Genomic DNA, 27,461 nt, shown 5'->3' with positions numbered 1-27,461 from the left:
GTCATAACACTTCCTATGACTTCCTCAATAAGCACCTGACCCTTCTTTTGTCGAGTTTGTATGTTACTTAGAGCTTATAAGATAGAGTAGATGATAGCTTCTTTAATCTAATTAAGCTTTTGGTGTGAATTTTAAAATGAATATTTGGCAAGCTGCACAAATGAAGAAGAGCATCTGCATGGAAGAGAGATACGATCTTATAAACACTACTCTGCACTCTTAACTGCTGGGTTGTGCAATGCAGAACTCCTTGGTTAACCAGGCCTGCGTGGGTTGGTGTTTATTTTCAGAGGGAGGAGTGATCTAGCACAGATATCTTAGCAATCTAGGGCAATGTTGCTGTGAGATTAATCACAACAACAATTGTGTCTTTGTGACATATGCTATGTAAAAAGTTTCTAGGGCTCACCTTAAAGAATATCATTCTAAATGAATGGAGACCAAACTATTTTGACTGACTTGATAATTTGTTACAGTGAAGGCTAGATAGCACCATAAAATTACATGTCTGTGCTGGGCCACAGAAAGGATTATAGTCTCTTTCTTCATTGCAGTTTCATGGCCTCTGTAAATGCTAGACACACACGTTGTTTATATATGTGGATGGACAGCATCCAAACCTTTGCCCCATAGGTGAAAGTAGATGAAGGGAGAACAAAGTGACTGAGGTGAGCTAGGAAACACCTTCTTTATGCACCCACATACGACAACTGGATGTCTTCATATTTTAATCTTTCCTGAACAGTCTGCTGTAGTATGGAATATGTCATTTTTACATGGAATTGGGGGATCTTGTAGAATATTTACTGGATGTGCAAGGCCACTTTTGTTTCCTTTAATATATGATAGAACCTAACATCTCGGCAGTGTACCCTGCTATGAGCTATGTATTAAAAGCAGTCTAGTTCAATGCAGTAGAATTGCAATTACAGTCATAATTTTCAGGGCTGTTACGGAAGCAGCAGAATGTTTTATACAGGTTACCTTAAATCTTCGTGATCTGCAGTAGCTCTACAGTCATGTCTGTAAAGATACTGACCTTTGAGGAGAATAAATGTTTTGTCCTGTTTGATCTGAAGCTACTTTTCCCAAACATTTGTCTTTTCTTAGGGGAGTTTGTATAGTCTTAACAGCACCGAGTCTGGCAATTTTGGCAAGGCTAATGTTACGGGAGAAATAGAGTTTGCCATAAGATACATCTTCAAAGCTTGCGTCTTAGAAATTTGCATCAAGGGATGCAAGAACCTGGCTTATGGAGAAGAGAAGAAGAAAAAGTGTAACCCGTAAGTATTTTGTAGAGAAGGAGAAAAAAATAAGGAAAATATTCTGGTTTTAAGATACTTATGTGTGCTGTGATTGAAATTGATTGAAGTGTGATGGTATGCCATATTAGCACTTTCAGAACATCCAACATATATACACCAGTCCTTTTTACATGTACACACTGCAAGACAAATAGGTTTCATACCAGTGCTTATTCCATTCAGACCATTTTCTGCTAGTAATTGTCTCTTTCTCTGCCTGTGAACAGGCAGTTGGGTATCTGTGTTGCTGATGAGCACCTTTGGATCTTGAGAATAGCTGTTCAGATTTTAACTCTTAAGTTGTGCCCGCAAAATTAATACATAAGTGGATGAAACATGGGACGTCATAGAATCATAGAATCATTGAGGTTGGAAAAGACCTCTAAGATCATCGAGTCCAACCATCAACCCAACACCACCATGCCCACTAAACCATGTCCCTAAGCGCCTCATCTACACGTCTTTTAAATACCTCCAGGGATGGGGACTCAACCACTTCCCTGGGCAGCCTGTTCCAATGTTTCACCACTCTTTCAGTAAAGAAATTTTTCCTTACATCCAATCTAAACCTCCCCTGCCGCAACTTGAGGCCATTTCCTCTTGTCATGTTCCTAATTCATCTACTGACTCGCTGTAGGTCACTGGGTGATTGCTATACTACTACTGTGCTTCCATCTTCTGTAATAAGAATAGAAATTTCAGATACTGCAACACATTTTAAATTCTAAAGCTGTTTAATAATTATGTATTATTGTAAGAGGAAGAAATACCTACTTCTGCAGATAAAATATGCCATAGAAATTTTTGGTTGGATAGTTAAGCCTTGATGATTTGTCTGTTCATTACTAAATGATCCTCTCTGACCATGCAGCAATCATTCATAGAAAATGTAACTACCGGTTCTTGCCCCTGCTGTCACACCGTGTTCGAGCACCTTGAGTGACCACACTGGAACTGTGGAGTTGCAGTCACCTTCACCCAGAAGGAATATGACTTTTGCACATCTTGCAGAGGACGTTCATAAAGATGAGCTTGGTGATGAAAGGAGCCTTGCTGGAACAGCAGCTCGTGAAACGGGGCAGTTTGAGAGCACTTCAGAAGTGGGTCAAGGTTCTTTAAGTCCCCTGGTAATTAAGCCAGGCAAACAGTTGCAGGAAGCCTGAAAGGCAACATGGGAAGTGCTGTGTAGTGAACATTATGTTCTCTGTTGGTATATATTTATATATTTCATAGAATCATAGAATAGTTTGGGTTGGAAGGGACCTCTAAAGGTCATCTAGTCCAACCCCCCTGCCGTGGGCAGGGACATCTTCAACTACATCAGGTTGCTCAGAGCCCCGGCCAACCTGACCTTGAATGTTTCCAGGGATGGGGCATCCACCACCTCTCTGGGAAACCTGTGCCAGTGTTTCACCACCCTCAGCATAAAAAATTTCTTCCTTCTATCTAGTCTAAATCTACCCCCTTTTAGTTTAAAGCCATTCCCCCTTGTCCTGTTGCAACAGGCCCTGCTAAAAAGTTTGCCGCCATCTTCTTTATAAGCCCCCTTTAAGTGCTGAGAGGCTGCAATAAGGTCTTCCCAAAGCCTTCTCTTCTCTAGGCTGAACAACCCCAACTCTCTCAGCCTTTCCTCATAGGAGAGGTGTTCCATCCCCCTGACCATTTTTGCGACCCTCCTCTGGACCCGCTCCAACAGGTCCGTGTCTTTCTTATGGTGAGGGCTCCAGAGCTGGACGCAGTACTCCAGGTGGGGTCTCACCAGAGCGTAGCAGAGGGGCAGAATCACCTCCCTCAACCTGCTGGCCACGCTTCTTTTGATGCAGCCCAGGATACGATTGGCCTTCTGGGCTGCGAGCGCACATTGCTGGCTCCTGTCCAGCTTTTCATCCACCAGTACCCCCAAGTCCTTCTCAGCAGGGCTGCTCTCAGTCCCTTCATCCCCCAGCCTGTATTGATACCGGGTTGATACTTGGTTTCCAAGCCAGCAGAAAAAGTACAGTCAGTGTACTCATTCAACACACTTGCTGAAAAGCAGACTTTTAACTGATGTTTAAAACCTGTTGAATTATTTAGCTTGTTGACTGGTTTGAGGTCTGACCGACTACTTTTTAATTAAATTAATCTGGGGTGATGGAGCAAGAGGCTAAAACTTCTAGTACCTGAATATTTTAAAAAGTAGTTTTACCTATGGATAAGTTTGGAAAGAATAGGGAATATGTGCAAGTTCTGCATTGATGATATGAGATACCGCTGCTTTTATTTACCCAGTAAGTTAATCAAGAGGCTGTTTTAAAATCGGTTTAAATCATAATATCTGAAATATATACAAATACAATTTAAAAATATTTAGTATTATGTTAACAATCGCTCCTTTCCCTGCCAAGCTGTGAGCAAGCACTCTCTATTGCTAATACTCTTTAGTTTTGAAGCCATAACACAAATACAGCCCACTGAACTCACGTGAAGGGGAATATTTAAGTATTAATGTTCACGTGACCTACACATGAGAAACTTTGGGTAGGAATCATTGGTGCTTGATATTGAGTCCAATATCAAGCTTCCAGAAATTTTTTTTACTGTTCATTGAATCCATGTTAGGGCAATTTTGAGCACTTTAGAGAATCTCCCACTTTCATTCTAGTGGCTGTTATAACAATTAGCATTTGTAAGAGTTATGAATTATTATGTATCATTTGTATGATTATACCTTTTTTTGCTACATGGTACTTGGTGTTGTAAAGATGAGATATTTTCTTCATGAACAAGCAGCAATGATCCTAAAGTTGATTGAGTTGTGGTTGGGGTTTTTTTTTTTTAGCACATAATGTACTCTGTGTGTTCATCATAAAGCTGCCACTACAACTGACAAGGTGTCTTCCTTGGTGGCTATTTTATTAGAGGCCAAGAGTATGAAGACGAAAGATTCCTATTCAGATCCTAATCCCTTTCCCAATTAGGATAGGATTGAAACACATTAGCTGAATGATATACAGGGATCCTTATAGTCTGTCTGCTTTTATTGAGAAAGGATATAAATCACAATTTGCCATTTTATTGCTTGGAAAATTACAAAGTCAACAAAATTGTTTAAGAATTAAGAAAAAACTCATCTAATTAATTTTTCTTCTTTTTTTTTGTTGGTTTTTTTTTTTCTTCTGGTCACTTTCCATATATCCTTCTCTCTATCTACAAGGTACGTTAAGGTTTATTTACTTCCTAATAAATCTCCTCGGAGTAAGCAGAAGACAGCTGTCAAAAAGAGCACAGTGGATCCAGAATTCAATGAGACTTTGAAGGTACCGTTTGCAATTGTGTGCTGCTAAGCGCGCTTTTCCATGGTAATGTCTCCTTTTGTAATGTACAATCCTGCAAGTTCAGAATCGTCCTGATGGGGCAAATCTAGGAGTCACTGACAACAATAATGTAAAAAATTATGTTTTTCAGTCCAAATAAGAGAAAACGCTTTTGGAGTTACAATGGTAAATTGCAAACCTTCAGAAGAGTCTGCCTTTGTCCATGAAAACACTCTTAATGAATTCCAGTGTTGTTCTGAGTTGTGGCAAAAGCAAAGTGTCTTCCATAGATGCTTTTTTTGTACATTCAGGAACTGGGTGTATTGCAGAGCAGTTAGTATTTTATGCAAGTATCCCTTTCAACTGATACCCCTTTTGTCAGTGCCACTGGGAGCGTCTCTCTGCAGTTAGCTGAAAGCTAACTGAATTCCACCACCTCTGAAATGTTGTCTGCTTCCTTTTCCCCATGCAACTGCCAGGCCATCTCTTTGTAGTGTCTAATTTCAAACATTAATAATCCCACCACAGAACAGTAGTTACGATTTTAATTCCTTAATGCCTTGCAATGTTACTTCTCACATCCTTGTTAGAACTGTGTGTAGAAAATAGGAGCCATTATTATCACTTCACAGACACTTAATGAAATGTGAAGCTGAGTACTGTCAGCTGGGAGAGTTTGGATTAGTTTGGTTGTTCCCAGCTCTGGTTTTATACTCAGATCACTACAAACCCATTTTTTGTGTGCAGTAGCACGTGAGATGATGAATTCTTCAGTAACATGTTGTCTTGGAAGAGGTGATGTGAAACAAAGTTAATGGAGGGACAAACTCGTCTTGTTGCTCCTTGAACTACATGAAGTTTCAGCATTACCCCCATCTCCCAGTGTGTATGAACATGGAGAATTTGTAGTGAGTGAAACAGGCAAAATGTTTGAAAAGACCATTGTCAAAATTCGATAACAACAAAAAAAGATTTGTGTAACGTATGTAATATCCCAAAGTCTGTATATAGGGTTTAAGTTGGGAGAAAGAAGAGCCTGAAGTTGGAATAATTGGTCCTAATTTTATAGTCCCTTTTCAATGCCAGTCATGCAAAACTGATAAAGGAAGAGTGAGAGCCATGCCTGAGCTGGCTGCATGAACACTAAAGGTAGTTTAGTTAGAAATCTTTTTAATTAGTTTAATTATTATTACATTAGTAGAATAATAGCAGAGTAGCAGAAATGGTCAAAAGAGCATAGCGCTAGTCCAGGTAAACTACATCATGACAGGTCCAGCTCAGTGGGATTCAGCTGCAAATTAAGGGACCTGCGTTTAGGTGGCTGCATGTGTGAAAGGTGTGTAAGTGCTCTTGGGAATCACTGGAGCCCAGGGTGATTCATGGTGATTCGCCCCAGAGCCTACACCCAGCTTGTGATTTGCAGCCTAAATGTGGGTAGCGGTGTCCTCATCCATGCCATGGCCTCCAGCTTTCAGTCCAGGTGGGTGCAGGTCACCTGTAGGCTGGATATCACATTTACCAGTCTTGTGAGTATATTAGATACCTAACAATGTCTCAAAGGGCTCTAACTATGTTTTGGGAGTAGATCAGGGCTTTATTTAGTGGTCTGCTGAATTACTTCCTTGCTCCTACTGACTGCATTGAGGAGATGTCCACTGACCAGAATGGAAGTTTTAGCACCTTTGTTAGGTGTCTTAATCTTGAACTGGCCTCCAGAGCAGCCAAATTCTGCTGGGAGTGTAAAACAGAAATATAAAAGAACCCCAGCAAAAATGGTCAAGAATTATTTAAAGTTCTGAATTAATAATCAAAATCTTCAGCAAAGCAGGCCAAGGTATTCCTGGAATGTTGTTTCATATTTGGATGAGCATTATTTAGCATTTAAGTAGTGGGGTAATACGCAAATTGCAAAGCACGTTCAGACAACATGGTTTTGTCTGCATCCAGATGCCTTCAGCCATGCTGCGGCTGGGCTTCCTTTGAGCAGGTTATGAGCATGGGCCTGCATCCATCCTGTGTATTGGTTTGTAAATGCTGTTTATCTTTCTAGTACAAGATTGAATACTCACAGCTGAGAAGTCGGCAGCTTCAGATCTCCGTGTGGCATGCAGGAGCACTCAAATACAGGGTGTTTTTGGGGGAAGTGGTGATTCCACTGGCAGCGTGGAATTTTGAAGATGACTCAATGCAGTTGTTCAACTGGTACCAGCTCAAAGCCAAGGTGATTCTTAATTTTTGTGCTTAGTTGTATCTTAAAAGCAGGATGTAGTGAAAGCTATGAAAAAGATCAGCCTTCTGAAGTCATGGAGGGAAGAATGCTGTCAATCCAGCCCATTAGTAAGACATGTTGCAAAAATAAGCTGTGAGAATGATGTGGAATAGAACGATTGCAGTAATGCAGGTTTCTGTATGTCCCCTTCTTCAGCTTGAAAAGCCTGAAGATGAGCTTATCCAGTACAGCAGCGAACTCCTCGTGTCTGCAAGACTGTCAGTACCAGCCCAGTATAAAAATTTCCAGTTTGAAGGTATAAAATGTTTCAGCATACATGAATCCCTTGGCTAGAAAAGAATTGAGATCAATGAAGGACTGATCACGTCCATATAATATTCCTGTATGTCGTTGTTAATGGCTACTGCAAACTGTGGTTTGTGGTGTATTACATTTTAAATTCCTTAAAATCCAAACATTTGCCAATTTCATCTTTTTGTTCTTTGTAATGCCAACAAAAGCTGCACATTACAATGGCAGCAGTATGATGCATCCAGCTGTTTGTGCCTGTCATGGTGTTGCCAGTAGACCTTATTCTGGAGGTGATGCAGCAGTTTTACTGCCCAAGGCAGAGACTGCCAATTTAGGGAAAAGGTGAAAGGGAAATGGCTGCAAGGGTACCCAGACCAGCACCCTTGGCTTCCTCCAGTGGTCTCATTTTAGAGAGATTGTTTCACTTGGAAGATGTTAGGTTCAAAATGTACAGTCAGGATTCAGTTTTTGGTAATGAAAGACTTGTAAGGTACACGAAGTATTGCTGTAGTGTGTCAGAGCTAGCACCTGCTGGTGGAGTAAAATAAACACTTTGGGGGGAGGGGATAGGACAACCTCATTTTCCTCACCTCCCGAGATCGTAGTGAGGTATGCAGACGTTCAGAGCTCTAGTAGTGCTCTCTGTGTTCAGGATCATAGCAACAGGTAGAGACCAACAGAAAGATCTAATTAGCTGTTACATTAATTTTTTTTCCCTTTTCTTTTCTAGATGACCCCAAAGTTACCAGCTTACTTTCTTCCATTTTTTCTCCCTATGCATGCCTGGGTCTCTGCTCTGTAACTGCAGCTGTAACAGAGTAGCGGTATCACACCCTGGGTTTGGCTGTTTCTCCTGCTTCTGGTTTTGTTTCAGAGAAACACTCCTGTGGGTACTGCCCTGTGTTTACTTTTCACAAATACAACAGAAAAAACTATGTTTGGAACAGGAATCACAAAGCAACCTGCTACTTATTGCTTGCTTTTTTTTGTACAAGCAAACCTGTACAAGCAGGTTAAAAATCTTTCAAATGATCCTAATACAGCACTGTGAGTCCTTATCGCAGCAGTACTGCTTAGTCATTTTCCCACTTAGTTATAGCAGCATCTTAGGCTAGCAGCCGAACTAACTGGTTATTTAATGTGGTAAATGCTCCTGTTTCAGGAAAAAAAGACCAAGATGTTCCTAACTGCCAGCTTCAGGTTATGATATTTGGGGCCAAGAACTTGCCCATGCTGAGATCTGCTGGAATGCTGAACTCATTTGTTAAAGGGTATGTATGAGATCTAACACTTCAAATAGAAAATGTCACGCATGTTTTGTGCAAAGTTATGTATTAACGTGTTTTCATCAGGAGACTGGCATGTGAAAGTGGCATTGTCCACACTCTTAGTCAGACTTCCTTGTAATGGTGACATTGGGGTGTCTGCGCAACAGCAGCACTCAGCAAGGCAGTGACGGGTCTCATGTGCTCTTTGGGTCCTGAATGGAACTTCAGAATTTACTAATATGTCATTAAAATTTGGAGTTCACTAGTTTAAGTATCTGCTTTTAGATATTAGGAGAGGAAAAAGAAAAGTGCAAATCAAGAGGGTATTTTCCTTCCTATTTTCAGCTGTGCCTTTGCAGAATTAAATATAGCTTTGGATACATTGAAAAGGAAACTTTTATCGTCTTCATTCTAGACATTTTAAAAGAGGAGGGACTGAATTTTTCTTCAATGTGCTGAGTAGCTTGTATGTGGGATCATTTTACTTTCTCACTGTCAGGCATCAGATGCCATCGGAAGTATGATACTGGGGTACACTTACAGCATCTCAAAGCTATTTCACCTGCTGTGGCACCTATCTTCAGTGACATGGGCGAGCATTTTATCTACTGAAAGGCAAGTTTCAGGCAGTAGTGGCTAACAGAACGGGGAGTAAAGACTCCCTCAGCAGTCAGTGACAGCAACGGAAAAGCAAATCAGAAGAGCCTACTTGCACCCACGCTGAAGGCAGACAGGAAAAGGAGCAAGTCCCAAATAAACACACTAGCACCATGTTCTGCCTTGCACTTCAGCTGAACTTTTTTGCTATTTAAGGCAAACCAAAGGGCCCAAGTTGATTATTGCAAATGTTCTGTTTTCTGGTTGAGAAATCAGTAACCTTGCTGAACTCCCATTGTTTTTGGGAAGTTGTCTTATCCTTCCAGACCAAGCAGAGGTAAAGCGAAAGTCTCCTGTCCTGAAGAAAGAAGCCTGTCCCCAGTGGAAACATTTGTTTGTCTTTGATGGTGTCACCCCAGCTCAGCTACAGCAATCATGTCTACACTTGACTGTCTGGGACCAGTCAGCTTTCAGCTCAAGCGATCAGTTCCTAGGAGGAGCCAAGCTTGGTGCAAGTAAGTTCTTTATCACTAAAAATTGAAGGTAATTTGGGAAAAAAAAAAATTCATTTAGTTTACATTCTAAATAATAATATTTACACTGTGCTATTTATTACCTGCTGTCATGTGCCTACAGATACAGCTCCGGTCCCTGTCCTAAGCAGCTTGCCATCTTGGGCTTTCAGCCTGCAAGAACCAATGCATGTGTTTTAGTTCAGGTCTGTGCAGAAGCTCAAGGGTGTCAGGGGAGTTTTCAGGAAAGCTGTTTGTTAGCGTGGTAACTTTTAGGGCCAGCGCCTGGCCGTGCAGAAGACAGGCACAGAAAAGTTGGGTGGAGTCAACTCATCTAGAGCTTATTTTGAGACTTGTTCCTTGAGCTGTTTTCTATGAATTGGCTACTTTTAACTACTATCTCATCAAAAGGAAGCACAAGAACTAATGATCTAGTAGACTCCAACCTTGCTTATATTTGTGCTTATTATTTTACATCCACAAATCAATCCAATCAATGGGAGATACAGAAAGTGAAACAGAAAGGCCTGTTGCATGTCTGAGTTCTGGGCTCTGTTCTAACATAAGAGTGAGCCCTCTTTCTCAAGGCTGAGAAACCCTCTGCTCACTGAATAGGCCCTGTTTAACTGGTAGTTGAGCAGGGAAGTATCATCACTTGCAGCCTGCCCAATGGAGTCTCTCACCCCGTCTTCCCAGAGAGTAAGTGCGTGCTTTGGTTTCAGTATTTGAGATGAAAGGCTCAAAAAGATTGAGGTTCAGTCACTTTGTTACGGTATCAACATGCACTTTAAGGGGGGTATTATCACTAGTAATAACGCAGTGCTATGCAGGCTTCCTCACGAGCTTCTTTTGATTGTCCTACCCAGCATTTTCCTTTCTGCTAGAGCAGGGACTACCTGCTTCTGAGTGAAGACGACTATCCAAGCCCTAGGCCTAGTAAGGCTTTAAAGTCACTGGAGATGAACTGAAGCAGGAGGCTTTGTGCCATTCTGCTATTTTTAGTATGCACACTCGCTCCTCTGCTTTGAAGTTGTACAACCAAAAAAACTTTTCTTTGCTGCAAGCTGAGTGTTCCTAGTTTAACAGGATGTAAATAATGCTTCAAAAGTATAACTACGGTTTATTGTGCTCAATGCCTTAGGAGCTACAGAACAGCTGAAATTGCTATAGAAGTGGGAGAAGCAGGTTGGTTGTTACCTAGTCAGTTGGGCCAGAAGTTGGGTAAGGCCAAGTGAAAAGTAAGCCTGTGACCTTTCCTTTTGCTTTCTTGCAGAGGAATCGTTTGGCTGTACAGACCTCGTTTCTCAGTCAGTGCTCCCATGGCACGAAATGCTCCGCAGTCCAAACACGTGGATGGACTTTACACTTGTACTGTGTTCAAATAAGGAAAACTTTAAGTCATGAGAGATTACTGCACAACAACTTTTCCTTCCCCATGTGTGATGTTTTAAATTCAAGTGGCGCATACCTTTCAGGTCTGGGGAAAGGTACACTGCAACAGTACCTGCTCGAGTTTTTGGGGAAGAGAGTAATGCATTTGAAAGCGTGTGACGTTCTGAAGGTTTTATTTCTCCAAAAGTGAAGGCTTTGTTATCTGTGTCTCCAGCTGCGGTATAAGGTTAAGTATTGTTTCTTCAGGAGTGACAAACTCAGTTTGAAATGCATTATGCTGACAAGACAACAGTAGACAGATGATATGCAGTTTTCCATTTCTGGGCACAGCAGAATGGTATTTATTTAATTTTATCACAGATAGGAATACTTCTTAGAGAAAATAGCTGTTACCTTAAGGAAGTTACATGCTTTCACTCTGCTCTTGATGTTTTATACGTGTTCAGAGAGAATTAAAAACTAGCCTATCTTTTACTGATTGCTGCAAACGGGTGATGCTGACACCTCTGTGCTTCAGAATTATCTACAGTGCCAGTATTACTTTGCATGACCCTAAAAAGCTCCGGCCTGTGGCCTCATGCCCTTCAACTGTATGCTGTATCATGGTGCTTGAAACCAGTTAAATGTATAAATTCTCCCTCAGCAGGAGTGTGGGACAAAGCTAATAGAATAAATGTAGTTGTAGGAAGTTCCTTGTTCTTATCAGCTGCCCACATAAGACAGTATTAACAAGTCCTGTATGCCATATGGATTGGACAGGGTAAGAGTTCAGCTAAACTTATCATTTATTCCTGTGAACCGGTGGAAATGTAAGCTTAAGGCCTAACTACTGTGTCCATTCATTCACTCTGCCTCAGATGTAGTGTTACAGTCAGCAGAAACTCCATCTACACAACTGTAGCCAGTGCTGCTGTTATATACCTCTTCCCTGGGACTCAGGTGAAGACGGTCACACTAGTCATTACAGCAAGCGTTCTCCTTTCTTCCTTTCCAGGTCAACATGGCTTTTAACTCTTAAGACACGGGGATGCATATGCTAAGCTCAGGAACTAAGAGGGCAGTAGCACACCTTACACAAAATACACCCCCCACAAGAAACACTTGACTCCAAGTCCTTTGTTACTTTGCAGATCTTTTATTTAGATGTTCGCTGCTGCAAATAAAAAACCACACAAGATTCAACTCAAGTATAAAGCAGCATAGATGTTGTAAATGGAAGAGAAGCACTGACAACATACTGTATCTCACTTTCCTTGAAAATCTGTTAGAAAGGAGGAGATCTGTGGGGAAGGAATGGTCACAGAAATGCTCTACTAGAGAGAATACAACTGTGATATAAACAAGCAGTCCCTTCATCTTTGGAGTCTGAAACTTTAAATCAAACATTTAAAAAAAATTAGAAAATTTGTTAGAAAAATAGGTGCAGTAAAATTGTATATATTGGATCATGTGTACATATAACAATTTTCGTTAAGTAAAAAAATGATCTTTACAAATAATGCTTTATAGCAAATAATCAGCTGCACTGTATCAGACTACAGTGTTGTTTAGGTATTTTTACAGATGCAAGTCTTATTAAATCTGAAAAGTAACAAAATATACAGAGCAAAACTATTTCCCTTTAAACTAGTATTGCAGGTTTTTTATATATATATATATATAAATACTACACTATAACTGATCAGTAATGAAGCTGGAATGTAAACACAGTAGTGTATTAGATTCCAACAGAGTATTTGCCTAGTTGTTATGCGAGGAGGGTATCGGTGTCCCTGTGCCACGCGTCTGAGCCATCACTGCAGGATTTCTCCGGTTGAGAACAGCAACCAGGAAAAGCCTGATTTCTAAATCAACCTAAATCAATCTAAAACAAAGTAGTTCTGAGGTGTTGTCAGTTCTTTTGTGTGCGTGTGTGTGTGTGTGTGGGGGAAGGTGGGCATCAAGACCAAGACAAAAAACAGGCTGTAAAAGAGGCATGGTGCACGCAGGTATACACATACATACAGGCGCTTGCAAATCCTGAGTTCTACAACCTGTCTTCTCAACTGCTGGACTTTACGCTGTAACTAATAATACAAAGACATATGGCACAAAATTCACCCACAGTTGCTTATTTTTAGACCGAGCTGAATCCAGCACCTGCACAGGACACGTATCTTCAACTAGAAGCATGGCCTATTAAAATTTGTCTTGCTCAGAGAGAGATGTGACATAAGGCCTTTTGGCACTACGCCAAAGGAAGTTACCAGGATCAGTGGTACGATGAGTTTTTAACTATACCGAATTTAATAGAAGGTATGAAAGGGAGATTCAAACACCTCTGGGTTTAGAGAACATTTGTTAAATGTCATAGTGACCCCTCCTCAGGGAAAAAAAACCCAAACACAACAAAAAAACCCCAAAACAAGAATACAGCATTAAGATCTGCCTTTCCCACAGTCCTGCCTTCTTGTTACAGGCGTCATTACATCGCCTCAAACTCGTCAATTCTCTGCTTAGTGTTGCCTTGCCGGATCTGCCGCAGCGTCTTGTACTTGTCACGGCCCTGTCGCATGTTCTCTGAGTGGATAATATCATTGTGGGTCCTCTTATTTTCATCTCTAGCCTGGGCCAGCTCGTCTGTCAGCGCCTGCAATATAAAAGAACATTAAATACAGATTATACATGAGAAGCTTTCAGCTCGTAACAGCAGTGTTCTTTGGTGAGAGTTGACAGTTGTTAGATGACTGATCAGTGATACGGATACAACATATGCTTTCCATAAACACTGTGGATGATGTAAGTAATCTCAAAGCCTAAGCAATGAGAATAATCTTTATATACCTTGTCTTTAATTCAAACTGCCTACAGGACCTGTAAACGAAGAGAAGCCATCACGCTTTGTGTGCTTAACCAAGTGGTTAAATGATCTATTTTCCAGGAACGATTTCATTACTCCCCCTCCTCCAAACATTTTCTTACCCTCAGTTGCTTCTGTACACGTTCATTCTTCTCTGCTTCAGTAATGCGTTTCTCCTCATTGCGGTCATTCCTGATCCCCTCGCTGGAGAACTCTGCGCTGTAGGCAGAGTACTCGGATCCTTCATCTTGCAAGTTATCCTGGACGTGGTAGTTCACGGGCTCATAGACAGGCGGTGGGGGCGGGGGCGGAGCAGTCATTACCAGGTGTAGCTCCTCCTTCGTCTTTACCAGATCCTCCTGGGCTTCCTTGGCCTTTGGGAAAAGAGTGAAAAATATTTTCATGCATTTCTTGCTTTAAACCAGCTTAATGAACCCTTCAATGCTTATCTTCCCAGTTTTGTCAATCTACAATGAAAAGCAAGAAAGAGGGAATTAAATCTCTGCAGCTGACAGTACTCTGTTACAGTCTTACACAGAACATTTTTTTTTTTTTGCTAGTGACAGCATCATCATCATAGCATAGTGATGCTATCATCATCCACTGTGCAATGTGCAGGGGATCTAAACAAAGAATCTTCTTCCAATAAAACACAGTCTAGGAAAAATAGTTCTGTGGGACCTTACAGTTGTCTTCTTCCTGTTCTCCATTTGAAGAGCTGTAGGTTGTAAATACGGGTTCCACAGAGCAGGAACTTAGATTCCCGAGTTGGCATTTTGAATGCAATTACGCACTAGGCAGTCAGCTTCCTTTGCTGCTTCAGTGGTTCTGCCCTCCCACGCGGTCTGCAGCGCTAGTCAGAAGGCACTGGGAGCACCAGGCACTCCGAGCCTTGCATGGTTTATTTTTGGGTTTAGTGCATCAAATTATTCAGCTCTCCCGACCCAGCTACCAGGAAGCCACTGACAACAGCACATACTCCTCAAGACTGGTACCTTGCGGTGTGGCTGCATTTGCAGCATCTTCTCTTGATTGATGTAATGTTTTCAGACATTACATCATGGATTAAATCCATTACTTATACACGTGCCCCTTCCCCTCCATGGCTCCAAGATGATGAGCACATTTTTAGGTTTTATACAGGCTTCCATTTTGAATTTTGGCTGCAGGCTTGTTGGAAGAAAGGTGTTTTGCAGGCATTTGCGCATTCATCACAAGTCTGCCCTTCTCTGCTGGTGTATGGATGTTTGTCTCCACATGTTTAGAGAAGTCGTACCTGGCTAAGTACTGTGGTATGCTCTGCTCGAGTGTAGAACTTCAGAGCAACTTTGTAAAACAGAGGTACTCACTCTGATTTGCCACTCTTCAACCTCGCTCTCCTTACGCCTCCTTGCCTCTTCAAGAAGTGCAATCTTGGCTGTATACTCTGCAAGCTCTGTAGCCTGTTGAATAATAAAACTGGAATTATAAGGACTCTTAAAAAAACCAAACCAAAACAAACAAAAAACCAAACACAACAATGAAACACTGTTGACTGAGAAAAGACCCAAGTGTTACACTCCACTGTAATAAAGACTGAATAGGAAATTAAGAACAAAAAGTAGATTGCTCATGATAGAAACCAGTGCCACAATGATGCTATCGCATGGTCTAGTACTTCACCCCACTATGTTTTTCCCCAGAGAACAAGGCTTTGCCTTACTCAAAGGGCATAGTAACACGCCTGTATATCGTATCCTCAAACCAACTGGGTCTTACCAGCTGTTCCTGGCTCTTTATCTGGTCCATAGTTTGTCTCTCCAGCTCTTCCTTGGCCTGCAGAGCAGCCAAACGATCAGCTTCCAAGCGTTCTGCTTCCTCCTGGGCTCGTCTCCTTTCCTCCTCCAGCTGAATGGCTCTTTGGATCTGATCTGAGAGCTCTGGAAAAAGACAGATCAATGCAGTTAGTCCACAAGCCTGGTCAAAGCAAAGGGACTACAGACAGTCTCGTAGGTAACTCCAGAAGTCATGACAAGCACTTGACTCCAGCTTACAACATCCCTTCACTGTGCACCTCAAAGTAGTTATTTGCATAACACATCAAGTAACAGAATTCAGAAGTAGTCAGCTGCACATTATAATTAAATCTTCTGCAAGATATTTGCACTGAAGTCTGCAACACTGACATGATTCTGCTGCCCTTAATTGACAGTTTACTACAAGGACCAGATGTTGCCGTCTCCAATCTGCACATCTGTGCATTGAAACAGAAGCTTGCATTTCACTGAGAAAACTTGTTCCCAAAGTACTTTTTCTGTCAGGAGTTAAGTAAAAAGTACTTGAGAGCTGAGCTCTCGCTCACTGCTGGAAGAGGCTATACTACTAAAACCCTCTTGGCAACAGGGGAAAACAGAGTTCATGCCCTTCAGTTCCTGTCCTGGTTCCGGCTGGGATAGAGTTAATTTTCCTCCTAGTAGCTGGTACAGTGCTGTGTTTTGGATTTAGCACGAGAATAATGTTGATAACACACCGATGTTTTAGCTGTTGCTGAGCAGTGCTTAAACTAAGTCGAGGACTTCTCTGCTTCCCATACTCTGCCAGCAATGAGGTGCACAAGAAGCTGGGAGGGGGCACAGCCAGGACAGCTGACCCAAACTGGCCAAAGGGATATTCCACACCATATGACGTCATGCTCAGTATATAAGCTGGGGGGAGTTGGCCAGGGGACAGTGATGGCTGCTCAGGGACTGACTCGGCGTCAGTCGGCAGGTGGTGAGTGTTTGCATAACCTCTTTGTTTTTGGTTTGTTTTTTTTTTTCCTTTTCCCTTCCTGGGTTTTGTTTCCCTTCCCCCATCTCATTGTTTTACTTTCCATTACAATTTATTATTGTTGTTGTTACTAATTATTATTTTATTATTTCAAGTATTAAACTGTTCTTATCTCAACCCACAAGTTTTCTTACTTTTGCTCTTCCGATTCTCTCCCCCATCCCACCAGGGGGTGGGTGGGGGGAGGGTGAGCAAGTGGCTGTGTGGTGCTCAGTTGCTGGCTGGGGTTAAACCATGACAGTTCCCAAATACAATCAGCAGATTTTATGCTACTTTCATGCTTTGGATGTTCTCAGCAGTGCGTGCACATGTGTGTATTTATCTGTATAGGTGGATATTAGTAAGCCTTGCCAAGAGATCCTAGTGTCACCAGATTTAGGCTAGGTGTAGGCAGCGACCCATATATGGAGCACAATACACGTGATCTGGTCAGCCAGTACAAGTACTTTACCTTTCTCTGCTTTCTGAGTCTTCACCTCATACTCTTGTAGCCTCACCAGCAGCTCCTCCTTCTCCCTCAACATTTGCTCTTTCTCCCTCTCAATTGTCTCCCTCTTCTTCTTTTCATTTTCTAGTTGTTGCCTGTTAGAAACAGATTTCACGCTTGAAGCTCGCTTTCAGACCTAAGCTACAGCAAGGCAAGAAGCTTGGCTGGGCATCTCTCCAGGCAGTTCAATGGGAAGCGACCACCACAGAACAAGAGCCAGAAGACACAAATACACATAGCCTGTTCCTTCATCTCGTCAGAATTTTTGCTCGGTTTTGGATACCCCATTTAATAAAAACATTTGTATTTTTGTTGCCCGCCACAGAAATTTAGAACACCAAATAGCTACTAGATGCAGAGAGAGAAAACCAGGACTCCGCACCGCACAGCAGAGGAGATTTAACTTTGTTATGTCTGTCATAAGGCAAGTCAAGGAGGTACGAAAACAAGAGCACTGAAGGAATGAAGACAAACAAGCCACAAATACAGGAGAAAAGCAACATGGTTTCTTGAATCAGAAGCAACCTGCAGCCAGTGGTAGAAGTCCAATGGAATCGCTAATCCTTCTTCCTTGCCTGTAAGAGGTCTCCCAGTCCCCTCTTCTCTCTTCACAGTGTACACACATGCTCCCTGTGAAGGTTCCTCCCTTACTCCCAACCATCCTATGGTCCAACACATAAATCGGGTCCTAACGCTCAAGAGTCAGGAGAACCCCTCTCTAGGTGTGCGCCACCACACAAGAGCCCACTGTGCCTTTACTTGCACGTTTCCTTGCAACTCTCAAGACTGCAAGCAGGACAGCAGACTACACAGCCACAGGTCCGAGCCAGAAGGGTAATGCTTACAGTCCCGCCACAGGACATCCCGAGTCCACCCCCGTAAGCCAGAGCTCTAGGGCCACACATACGCCTTATGAATGTGGGACGGCTCACGGCCCTGCCTAAGTGAAACCCATGTTACCTACCGCTGCCCTGCAGGTACAGCTGCCTGCTGAACCCTGGCAGCTTGGTGTCATTTCTCTCTGCCACCCCATCCCCGCTGTCCGCATTCAAGCTCACCTTTCCAGTTGTTTCTGGTGCTTCTCCTCCCGGGCCTGGGCTTTCATCTGTTGCACCTCAATGGTGTCGGGCTTCCTGCGCCTCATATACAGTTCATGGTTGCCCATGCAGAGCTGCAGGATCCTCTTGTTAATTCTCAGACGAGGGGCATAAAACACAAAGTCCTGGAAGAGAGACACCACACAGTCAGTTTTCCAAGCATGTTTTCTCTTCTCCCAGCTAGCTGCAGACAGATCGTCTTGCCCCTAATTTCACTGTAATCGAGACATACGTGCAGGCCATTTAAATATAGCAGCAGGGACTGCCAATGTCATCTGAAGCCAAAACAATTGTTATTTATATTCTCCATTTAAAGTCCACATAGAATTGACAAATTACTCTTCTAGAAAAAGTATCTTTCCAAGAGAATTAACAATCTCCATTCAGAGGAGACTTTGTGGAGTTTGGAAGTGTTGCAGAAGATTCTGGGTTGGCAGGTAACCATATGGGCAACTCACAGACCTCTAATACTGAGTAATTAGTTTTTAAGTTTGCACGGTTTTGTGACTGAAAGAAAGCATGAAACTAAAAATGTATTGCAGGCTATTAGAGTAACCTTGTAGAATTTCCTGACCTATTTGAATCAATATTCAAGGCACCATCTGTGTTTTTTCAGAGGAAGTGAAGAAATACCTTCCAATATCATTCTTTCCTCTCCATGGCATTTCCTAGTTAAGCTGACCTAGGCTGTTACAGGAGCGTCAAATGAAAGCTATTGTTTTTGAACCACCAAACACATGGGTTATTTTGAATAGTGGGTTGCAGGCAGTAACAAAACACAAGCTATTCTAACATTTCTGGTTCTGCAAAAAGAACAGCCCCAAATTTCTTACTATCTGTGTTATAACCAGGCTTTTACAGAAACTATACAAGCAGACTGGATCTTCTAGAAGTAAGTCTGCTAAGAAAGGGCCACGTTCATTACCTGCCTGATGATTTTTCTGAGTTCACAACCATACATGTTTACAATGCAGTCTGAACTTACACAGTGAACAAACTCTGCATCTTTGTGCCTTTTTCCGTGTACTACATGGACAGTGATATGGGCAGTGGGCAAGGTGCCACACTACCACTGTAAACCAGTACCCGTTCCTTAGAATCACCCTCCTACGGATTGCCTCACTGTTAGCAAGAGGTGGAACTGAGAAGGGGCACACAGAGGCTCTACACTTTTGCATGGCAGCAGTGATCAAGTTTTTAATTGCCACAATTTTGTTGTGGCTGTCTCTGGGAAAACTAGAAGTCACGCTAGAAGCAATGAAAAGCCCTCCAAGTACTATTAGGATGAACAGGAATATGCTGACCAAGATTCGTTTTCTTCAATGCATTTTCCTAATTGACATACTGACTGCAAAAGAGGCAGTCAGCGCAGTGTGTTATGCTCCCCCACTAAATCCTGCCAGAGCCCTTCTGAGCTGCACAGGTCGGATGCTGCTAACTGTACCCGTAAGCTGTTCATCCGACCTCCTATTTCCGATAAGTAATCTTAAAAAACAGTTTGTGTACCTTGTGATGAACAGGTCCTATCTTGAGGCAAGGTTGACCTACATGGAAGTAGATACTGAGGGCACGGACAGTGGTTGCGTTTGTCATTTAAGGCCGTAACCAAGGGACAAAACATTCACAAAGGACATAAAAGAATCCCTCCTTCCTTCATCCCCAGCCTCCCCCTGGTCTCACACAACTGGGAGCATCGCAGCTTGGTATTTTAAAGATAATGTGCTGAAGATATTAGAGTATGTGGGCAGACAGGCCTAAAAATGAAAAAGCTTATTCTGGGCAAGGTGCCACAGGACTCTACCCATTACATTAGCGTCCATTTAAATACTGACATTTAGAATCCTCCAAATTAAAGGGGAGCTTCCAACCCACATCTTGGGTGGACTGAGTATTTTGCTGTAGTTTTAGAAAGGCAATTTTTGTAAGGAGATACAAGCATATGAAAAGATCCAGACAACTTCCTGAATGTCAGAATTAGCGTCCAGATAAATTCTTCTTTCGCACATAGCTTTAAACGTAACACAGAGGGAAAAGGACAATTGAGACAGAGGGAGGAAACATAACTGAGGTTTTCAATGTTAACACCCTTCTGTTATCAGCCTCTTGCAAGTCTCCCATTTCAAACTCACTCAGGTTTACTGTTGGAGAGTGGATGGAAAGCTGTGATCCATGAACAGGAGATTCGTATTTTGTAATGTGTACAACATGTCCAAGAGACTCTTCTATTGAGAAAAGCATGCCTGACAGAGACCAGCTTTCTATCTCTGTGGAGTTTTGTTGGCTTTCACTAACAGCATCACAGAAAGAAGCTCCTCTCTCCCCAAAACCCAGGTTGTTACCTGGAGGAAAGCCCTGCAGCAGCGTTCGTATCCTTTAAATTACTGGGAGGATCTTTTTCTGTTAGAGAGATTTATAAGCCAAAGCCAAACTGCTTATTATTTCTCAGGGCTGCACTTACCCACCAAGGCCAAGTACTGGGGTGGGGTGGGGGAAGAGAAGAAGAGGAGGCCTTTCTCAACTATTCCAGTAGTTTCACAAGACTGACAGAATGAGATCCACCTATACCAGTTATTCCACTTTACGTTTTCAACAGGTCAAAGTTGCTAATTCTTCACTAAAATAACTCTGAAAACATGTTTCTAAGTATTGAAAAGCAACATGCACATTCCAGTTCTCCACAGAAATCATATCCTTGCCATTTACCCTAGTATTCAAGAAAGGCCGATGAACACCATGGTCCTCAACCGGCTTTTACTTTCAGCAGCATGGAAGTGAGCAGTGAGCATTAAGATGGGAAGCCATATGCATCCATGTGGTTTTGCAGTAGCATTTGAATGATTTTTGTGGTTTGTTGTTTTTTTTTTTTTTTAAATGAACAACAACAACAAAAAGATACCCACCAGCTTCCATGCACTGAAAGAAGCGGGGAGAGGGCTAGTCTCAGTATAATCTGGCTACACAGAAGACTCACAGAACTAGTGCAAAATTCTGATTTAAGCATAAGGCTACCTAGTTTGCTAGAAAAAAAGGACTTGGCAGTTGTAAAATCCTTGTCTTTCTCCATGTTAGATACCACCATAAGCCCTTTATTTATGCTGCACAGAAAACCAGACAGCTCCAAATACACCCTAAATACTAAGGCTCATTTTGCATCTAGAATATCTGCAGCTTTCTCCTCTCCAAAGACTACTTTATTTTGAGATGAAGCAGTATTAGTTGTTCATATGCAGTACCCAGGAATCCATTCTAGATACACTTACCGGTGCCTTCTTGTCAATAGGCTTTATAACAAACTTCTTGTCATTGAAAGAGATGTTTCTGATTTCGCTCCAGGGGAACCCAATCTTTGGAGTCAGTCTGGAAAGAAGAGAATATTTTTAAGAGATGCTGCAACGAACATTTCCCCCCCCCCCATGTTGCTTCTAACACACAGACTCAGTGGGATGCAACTCTTCTCTCTGTTGGGAGAGCTGTGTGAAATCAGCCGTTGAACCAAAAACCCACAGGGAGTAGGGAAAGAAGCCCAGTCACCTCCCTTACAGGGTCTCTTCTCTCCCAGCTCTTCCTTGCTGCTTAAGAGTTCCGTTCTGTTGGTTTGTTTAAAATTACTTCTTTAAGCTTCACTCATCATTTGATATTTCCCTCTGCTTTAATTTCTCCGGACTCTCGCATATAAAAAGCATCGAGTTATTCATGAGATCAAGTGTTTCCAAGCCATTCCAGTACTTCACCCTGACATACGTGCCCAGCTCTACAGCAACTTCTAATATTACAAGGACTTGTGTATTTGACCGTAACTAATTCCTTTAATTCCCCCCAACCAAATATTTCAATTTTTATGTTTAATATCACATTATTATTCTTTTATTCTTCTCTTATCAAGGGAGGGTATATTCTCTAGAGATAGCAGTTAACGATTAAGAATTGTGTCTTACATAAATGATGATAACAAGATTATTGCTTGTTTGTATCTAACCCCTCCAACATATGTCTCTGACACACACTGAAGTGCTGACAATTATTTTTAGCAAATGGTTTGAAGACGCAAGTATTTAATGTTTAACACTTAGCGAAACGTCTGTCATCACGGTGAACCACTCAAACTCTAAGAATCCTTTCTGTGGAGCTCACTGGTTAAGGAAAAAAGCTGGCAATTTTGGAGGAATTTGACTCATTGTCACAGAGGTGGAAAGCTACTACATAGCACGATTTCGCTGGGCCCAAACATAAAAAAAACCACCAACAAAAAACTTGCTTTGTTTAAAATCAGACATCAAGAATAAAATACATCCTCTTCAGAACTTACCATTCCCTAACCTTTAACTCAACTGCAAGATTATGCAAATGTGTGTAACATTAAGTAAGAACTGTGAAGAAAATTATTTGATTAGACTAAGATTAATTACTCCAGCCTCCGTCACATTAGCTTCAGTGTTTCAACCCTAGATAATACAGTATGACAGACAACTGAAATAATTCACTTATTAAGTTCTATTGTAGATTCTCCTCTTTAATGCAGAAAAAGAAAAGCCTGAAAATACCTAGAAGCGGGACACTGACATACACTGCAGTGTAGAGGCTTGCACACGTATAGCACGGTCTCATTTTCCTCAGGTTGAACTTCAACAAAGAAATATCTGCTTTTTCACGAGGGTTTTTTTTTGGCCCCAGTCCCCAAATTTTGCACGTACAAACCAGAGGCAAGGTACGCATTACTATTTTTCTAGTCCCCGTATTTGCTCAAAAGACTTAATTACATAGTAGCAAGAGTTACAGCAGAAACAAGCCATTTATTCCAGCACTGTACTTGTTTTGCAAACGCTCTTGATAGCTCTTTACAGTCAACGGCTATATTCTGTCTGCTTCTGCAGCTTGAAAAACCTGTTTGTGTGACCATGGTTACATAGCAAGACTAGTCATTCAAGACTGAAGTATTACATGAGCGAAACTACTTGTCTTTCAAGTGACACTCCTTGTTTTCTGGGTGACAGCACACATTAGCATTGCAGAAAAGACTGCATTTCTCTTTGTCATCTTAATAGAAGCTCCAGAAAGTTCCAATTAACATTTAGGTTGCATTCAAAGCTTTTTGGAGGTAAAGGTGTAGAACAGGTGAAATCCCCCCTGTATTACAATGATAGTCCGTTATAGATTAGTGACATGAAACCAAGACTTGGAGCGTAGGGGAGGGAAGGAACCAAAAAACCCCAAACGGTCTAGACAGCAACGCTTCATCTAGAAAATGTCTGTTTTAACTCCCCTTCAATCCTTCAATTGTGGAGTATTAGAAAAGACTAGCAGGCTTAGACACAGCTGTTCTCACCTTCCTTTTATGTTTATTTATAGATGTAGTCTATCATTTCCCACCTACTATCCAATTAATAATGGCTCTGCCTTTACCGGAAGGGCTGACTAAAACTATGCATACCTCAGCAAGACCTCACTGCATTTCTCATTCACAGTAACTATATAGATTAACTCCTCCCTGGGTCCTGGGTGTTATCTGGCTTTGGTTTCATGTCCACCCCATAATCTGTCTTTTTCAAAACCAGGCAGTTGTATGCACATCTATCATTAGTATGCACTACTATCTGTATAGTACCTGTGCCCTGCAGGGGTCCGTATTGGGACCGGTACTGTTTAATATCTTCATCAATGACATAGACAGTGGGATCGAGTGCACCCTCAGCAAGTTTGCAGATGACACCAAGCTGAGTGGTGTGGTCGACACACCAGAGGAACGGGATGCCATCCAGAGGGACCTGGACAAGCTCGAGAAGTGGGCCCGTGTGAACCTCATGAGGTTTAACAAGGCCAAGTACAAGGTCCTGCACCTGGGTCGGGGCAACCCCCAGTATCAATACAGGCTGGGGGATGAAGGGATTGAGAGCAGCCCTGCCAAGAAGGACTTGGGGGTACTGGTGGATGAAGAACTGGCCATGAGCCAGCAATGTGCGCTTGCAGCCCAGAAGGCCAATCGTATCCTGGGCTGCATCCAAAGAAGCGTGGCCAGCAGGTCAAGGGAGGTGATTCTGCCCCTCTACTCTGCTCTGGTGAGTCCCCACCTGGAGTACTGCATCCAGCTCTGGAGCCCTCAGCATAAGAAAGACACGGACCTCTTGGAGCGGGTCCAGAGGAGGGTCGCAAAAATGGTCAGGGGGATGGAACACCTCTCCTATGAGGAAAGGCTGAGAGAGTTGGGATTGTTCAGCCTAGAGAAGAGAAGGCTTTGGGGAGACCTTATTGCAGCCTCTCAGTACTTAAAGGGGGCTTATAAAGAAGATGGCGGCAAACTTTTTAGCAGGGCCTGTTGCGACAGGACAAGGGGGAATGGCTTTAAACTAAAGGAGGTAGATTTAGACTAGATAGAAGGAAGACATTTTTTATGCTGAGGGTGGTAACTGGCCCAGGTTGCCCAGAGAGGTGGTGGATGGATCCCTGGAAACATTCAAGGTCAGGTTGGCCGGGGCTCTGAGCAACCTGATGTAGTTGAAGATGTCCCTGCCCACAGCAGGGGGGTTGGACTAGATGACCTTTAGAGGTCCCTTCCAACCCAAACTATTCTATGATTCTATTCTATTCTATTAACTTCAGTATAGGAATGGCCTTAGATGTCCAAACGCTCTGCAGATACGTTAGCCTATCTAGGTTCTTGTGTGGTATGCACTGCTGGCATACCTGGCAACCTGACTCAAGGAAAAGTTTGGTAAACTCTTTAAGTTCAGGGTTCAGCTCTACAACTGTGCACGATTTACCAGATGGCATTGTACAACTGACATCTCTCTTTATACGGTAGGTAGCATTAGCAGGTCAAGCTACAAAGGTCAGGAAAGTCATGAAAGCATAAGTGATGCACAAGCTCATTTCCTAGCACAGCTTCACCTACTGATCCAAAACCGGAACACGAGCAAGTTCTAAACTTTGCCCTGATCCTGTAAATGAGAAATTCCCCTTGGCTCCCACAGCAGCCCTCTCACTCTGGGAGATCAGAGGTGAAGGGGGGGGGGAAGCAGCAAAGCCTTACTTATCATCCTTTTCATAGATGTTGAGCCCCAAGGCATCAACCCCCAGCCAAAGGTCAGTTCCTTTCTTATTCTTGATTTCAAAGTAGTTGATTCCATACATCTCCAGGTCTTGAGCAATCTTCAGGTATTCCAGCATGGCATTCTCTCTGGTTGAGACAGGAAGGAGAGCAGATGTTAGCTTCTCATTTATCTGACTATGTCAGAAAGCACAAAGTCCTCAAGAGAAACAAGTAACTTTTCCTAAACCAACACATCAAACACAAGAGTTAAAACTGAACATTCAGCATTTGGGATTCACTTTTGGAGTTATGATATTACACCTATGAAAACACACACACAGAGTATTCCCATTTACCAAGCCCTAGTATTTCTGGACAGAAAATTAGCAACATTCCTCTCTTCCAGCATTCATCCTTGTCTCAAGGTACAGTCAGTGGGAAAGGTATAGTACCTGAACTTTCCCCATCTGCCAATGCAAGTGCTTCAATGAATGTAGTGTTAGACTCACACCTGTACTTTTTTTCCCCACTCAAAGTCATCACTGATACACTGTGCCTAGGTCCAGGATTTTCAGGAAGCCATCCAAGAGACTGTTCTCAGCACAAGTGTGAAAGTCCTATTGAGTTTTACCATGTGATTTGATATTGGACTAGAAAAAATACACCAAGAGTTCCCCCACACAGGCAACTCTTGGAGTCTATCTCAAAAGCACATGTTGTAGAACTGCAAGCTTAAGGTAATCAACCAGCGACAAAGTGACTGGCCTAGGGACCAATACAAAACACTTACTTGAGCATGCCACTGTGTTCAGCATGCCACACCTGGATCCGTTCTTCCCACTGCTCTCTGGAGAGTTTATGCTGGTCCATCACCCTACACAAAGAAAGAGATATTAGAGTTTGCGTCCTGCAGTATCCATTGATGCTGATCTTTGCTACAGTCTTACTGAAAAAATCAGTCCCACACTGATCAGGCCTTACTGAAGCCAAGAAGATCCTACTCAGCCCAAAGTTGTATTCTGTGAAGCGGAGTAATTCAGAATGAACAAAACACCTCTGCAAAGCCTTTCTGGTCACTGACCAGAGACATGAGAGGAGTAAGCAGAACACTGCAAAAGAATCACATACACACTGTAGACACCAGAGGGTTAAAGCAAAGCAAAAGCTGGTGTCATTGCACAGTGTCTAATTCCAGGAGAGTGTCATCAGGAAGTGTAAACAGAGGCCATTTGTCTGATAACATACACTTATCCTGTGTGGGGATGGACTACGTAGCCTCAAGACGTGCTTTCCAGATACAGGATTTTTAGGACTGTACATTAGGATTAAGGACACACAACCCAAACTTCTCCAGGGATGACACATTCATGACTGAAGGCTGCTCTTTTCTTCTTAAAGAGAAGACATTCATACTGCCAGGTACCAGCATGGCAGCAATGTTTAGGAAAGAAAAGCTGAATTCAGAAGTGTACTTCCTCTCCCTAGGACCCAAGGAGAGAGCACAAAAACATACTCTGACAGATAGAAATAGAAATAAAAGAAGGAAAAAATCAAATGCATACAGTTCAATTAAAAAAAAAAAAAAAATCATGCTTTCAGTGAAACTCTTTGTATTTAGCTAGAATGCAAATTCTTGACTTTTAAAAAAACCAACAAAAAATGCAAAAAAAAATTGGGAGACTGCATCAACCGACTCCTTCACCTTTGGGGGATCAGACGCTCTGAATTGAGGTATCCAGGCTTGTGCACATCTTTGTTGTAATCTCCAAATTTGGCCTGCACAGCATAGGAGCCAAGAAGTACTGCTGTTTCAGGAGGACAGTAGATCTCATCGCTGAGGATCCCTTCCTTCACCTGCAGGAAGAAGAGCTTCTGCGTGATGTCCTGGATCAGCTCTTCAGACACATCCTCTGGGAAGAACTTTGCGCGGAATTTGAATTGGAGGGGATTCTCCTTTCTGATTTCTTGAGCGGAAACCTGAGGACAGAGGCGACACCACAGCTGACCAGGGTTGCAAACAATAGAAAAAATTGCTTTTACACAGAAAAAGCGATTTGGGGCATTTGCCTTAAGAGGCGAGTGACTGGCAACTCATTACTGGGATTCCTTAATTCCGGCTGCTTACTGGTATGAGAACACAGGGGAGACTCATTATGTTTTCCAACTAAGCCAGTAAAATTCTGCTTGCACAGCAAACCTTGGTCACTGGAGAATGATTTACCATGCTGGATCAGATGGCAAACCCATCCAGTATTGTATGCGTTTGACAGAGAACAGCCCCCTGTCATTAAACAGGTATGTCACTGACTGCCGCATCAA

General features: G+C 42.4%; 2 protein-coding genes across 3 annotated transcripts in view; one reads left to right on the top strand and one right to left on the bottom strand.

Moving 5' to 3' along the window:
- The window catches only part of SYTL3 (synaptotagmin like 3), a 35,582-nt gene extending 24,060 nt beyond the window's left edge, over positions 1 to 11,522 (top strand). Inside the window, exons 10-16 of the mRNA XM_076333771.1 lie at positions 1,111 to 1,283; positions 4,498 to 4,600; positions 6,648 to 6,818; positions 7,023 to 7,122; positions 8,281 to 8,389; positions 9,293 to 9,498; positions 10,769 to 11,522. Coding sequence (XP_076189886.1) covers positions 1,111 to 1,283; positions 4,498 to 4,600; positions 6,648 to 6,818; positions 7,023 to 7,122; positions 8,281 to 8,389; positions 9,293 to 9,498; positions 10,769 to 10,899 — 993 coding nt within the window. The 3' untranslated portion in view covers positions 10,900 to 11,522. The remainder of the gene's footprint in view (positions 1 to 1,110; positions 1,284 to 4,497; positions 4,601 to 6,647; positions 6,819 to 7,022; positions 7,123 to 8,280; positions 8,390 to 9,292; positions 9,499 to 10,768) is intronic.
- A 480-nt stretch (positions 11,523 to 12,002) lies between these two features.
- The window catches only part of EZR (ezrin), a 38,258-nt gene continuing 22,799 nt past the window's right edge, over positions 12,003 to 27,461 (bottom strand). For both annotated transcript variants that reach the window (XM_076333772.1, XM_076333773.1), the window contains exons 4-13: positions 26,845 to 27,119; positions 25,933 to 26,016; positions 25,143 to 25,289; positions 21,379 to 21,475; positions 18,080 to 18,243; positions 16,986 to 17,116; positions 15,485 to 15,645; positions 15,076 to 15,168; positions 13,849 to 14,100; positions 12,003 to 13,516 (exon numbers count right to left, since the gene is read on the bottom strand). In XM_076333772.1, the coding sequence (XP_076189887.1) occupies positions 13,352 to 13,516; positions 13,849 to 14,100; positions 15,076 to 15,168; positions 15,485 to 15,645; positions 16,986 to 17,116; positions 18,080 to 18,243; positions 21,379 to 21,475; positions 25,143 to 25,289; positions 25,933 to 26,016; positions 26,845 to 27,119 (1,569 nt within the window). In that variant the 3' untranslated portion in view covers positions 12,003 to 13,351. The remainder of the gene's footprint in view (positions 13,517 to 13,848; positions 14,101 to 15,075; positions 15,169 to 15,484; positions 15,646 to 16,985; positions 17,117 to 18,079; positions 18,244 to 21,378; positions 21,476 to 25,142; positions 25,290 to 25,932; positions 26,017 to 26,844; positions 27,120 to 27,461) is intronic.

Source organism: Aptenodytes patagonicus, chromosome 3 (assembly GCF_965638725.1).
Source record: "Aptenodytes patagonicus chromosome 3, bAptPat1.pri.cur, whole genome shotgun sequence".
Taxonomy (NCBI): domain Eukaryota; kingdom Metazoa; phylum Chordata; class Aves; order Sphenisciformes; family Spheniscidae; genus Aptenodytes; species Aptenodytes patagonicus.
The sequence above is the reverse complement of the archived record's forward strand: the minus strand, read 5'-3'. Positions and strand labels throughout refer to the sequence as shown.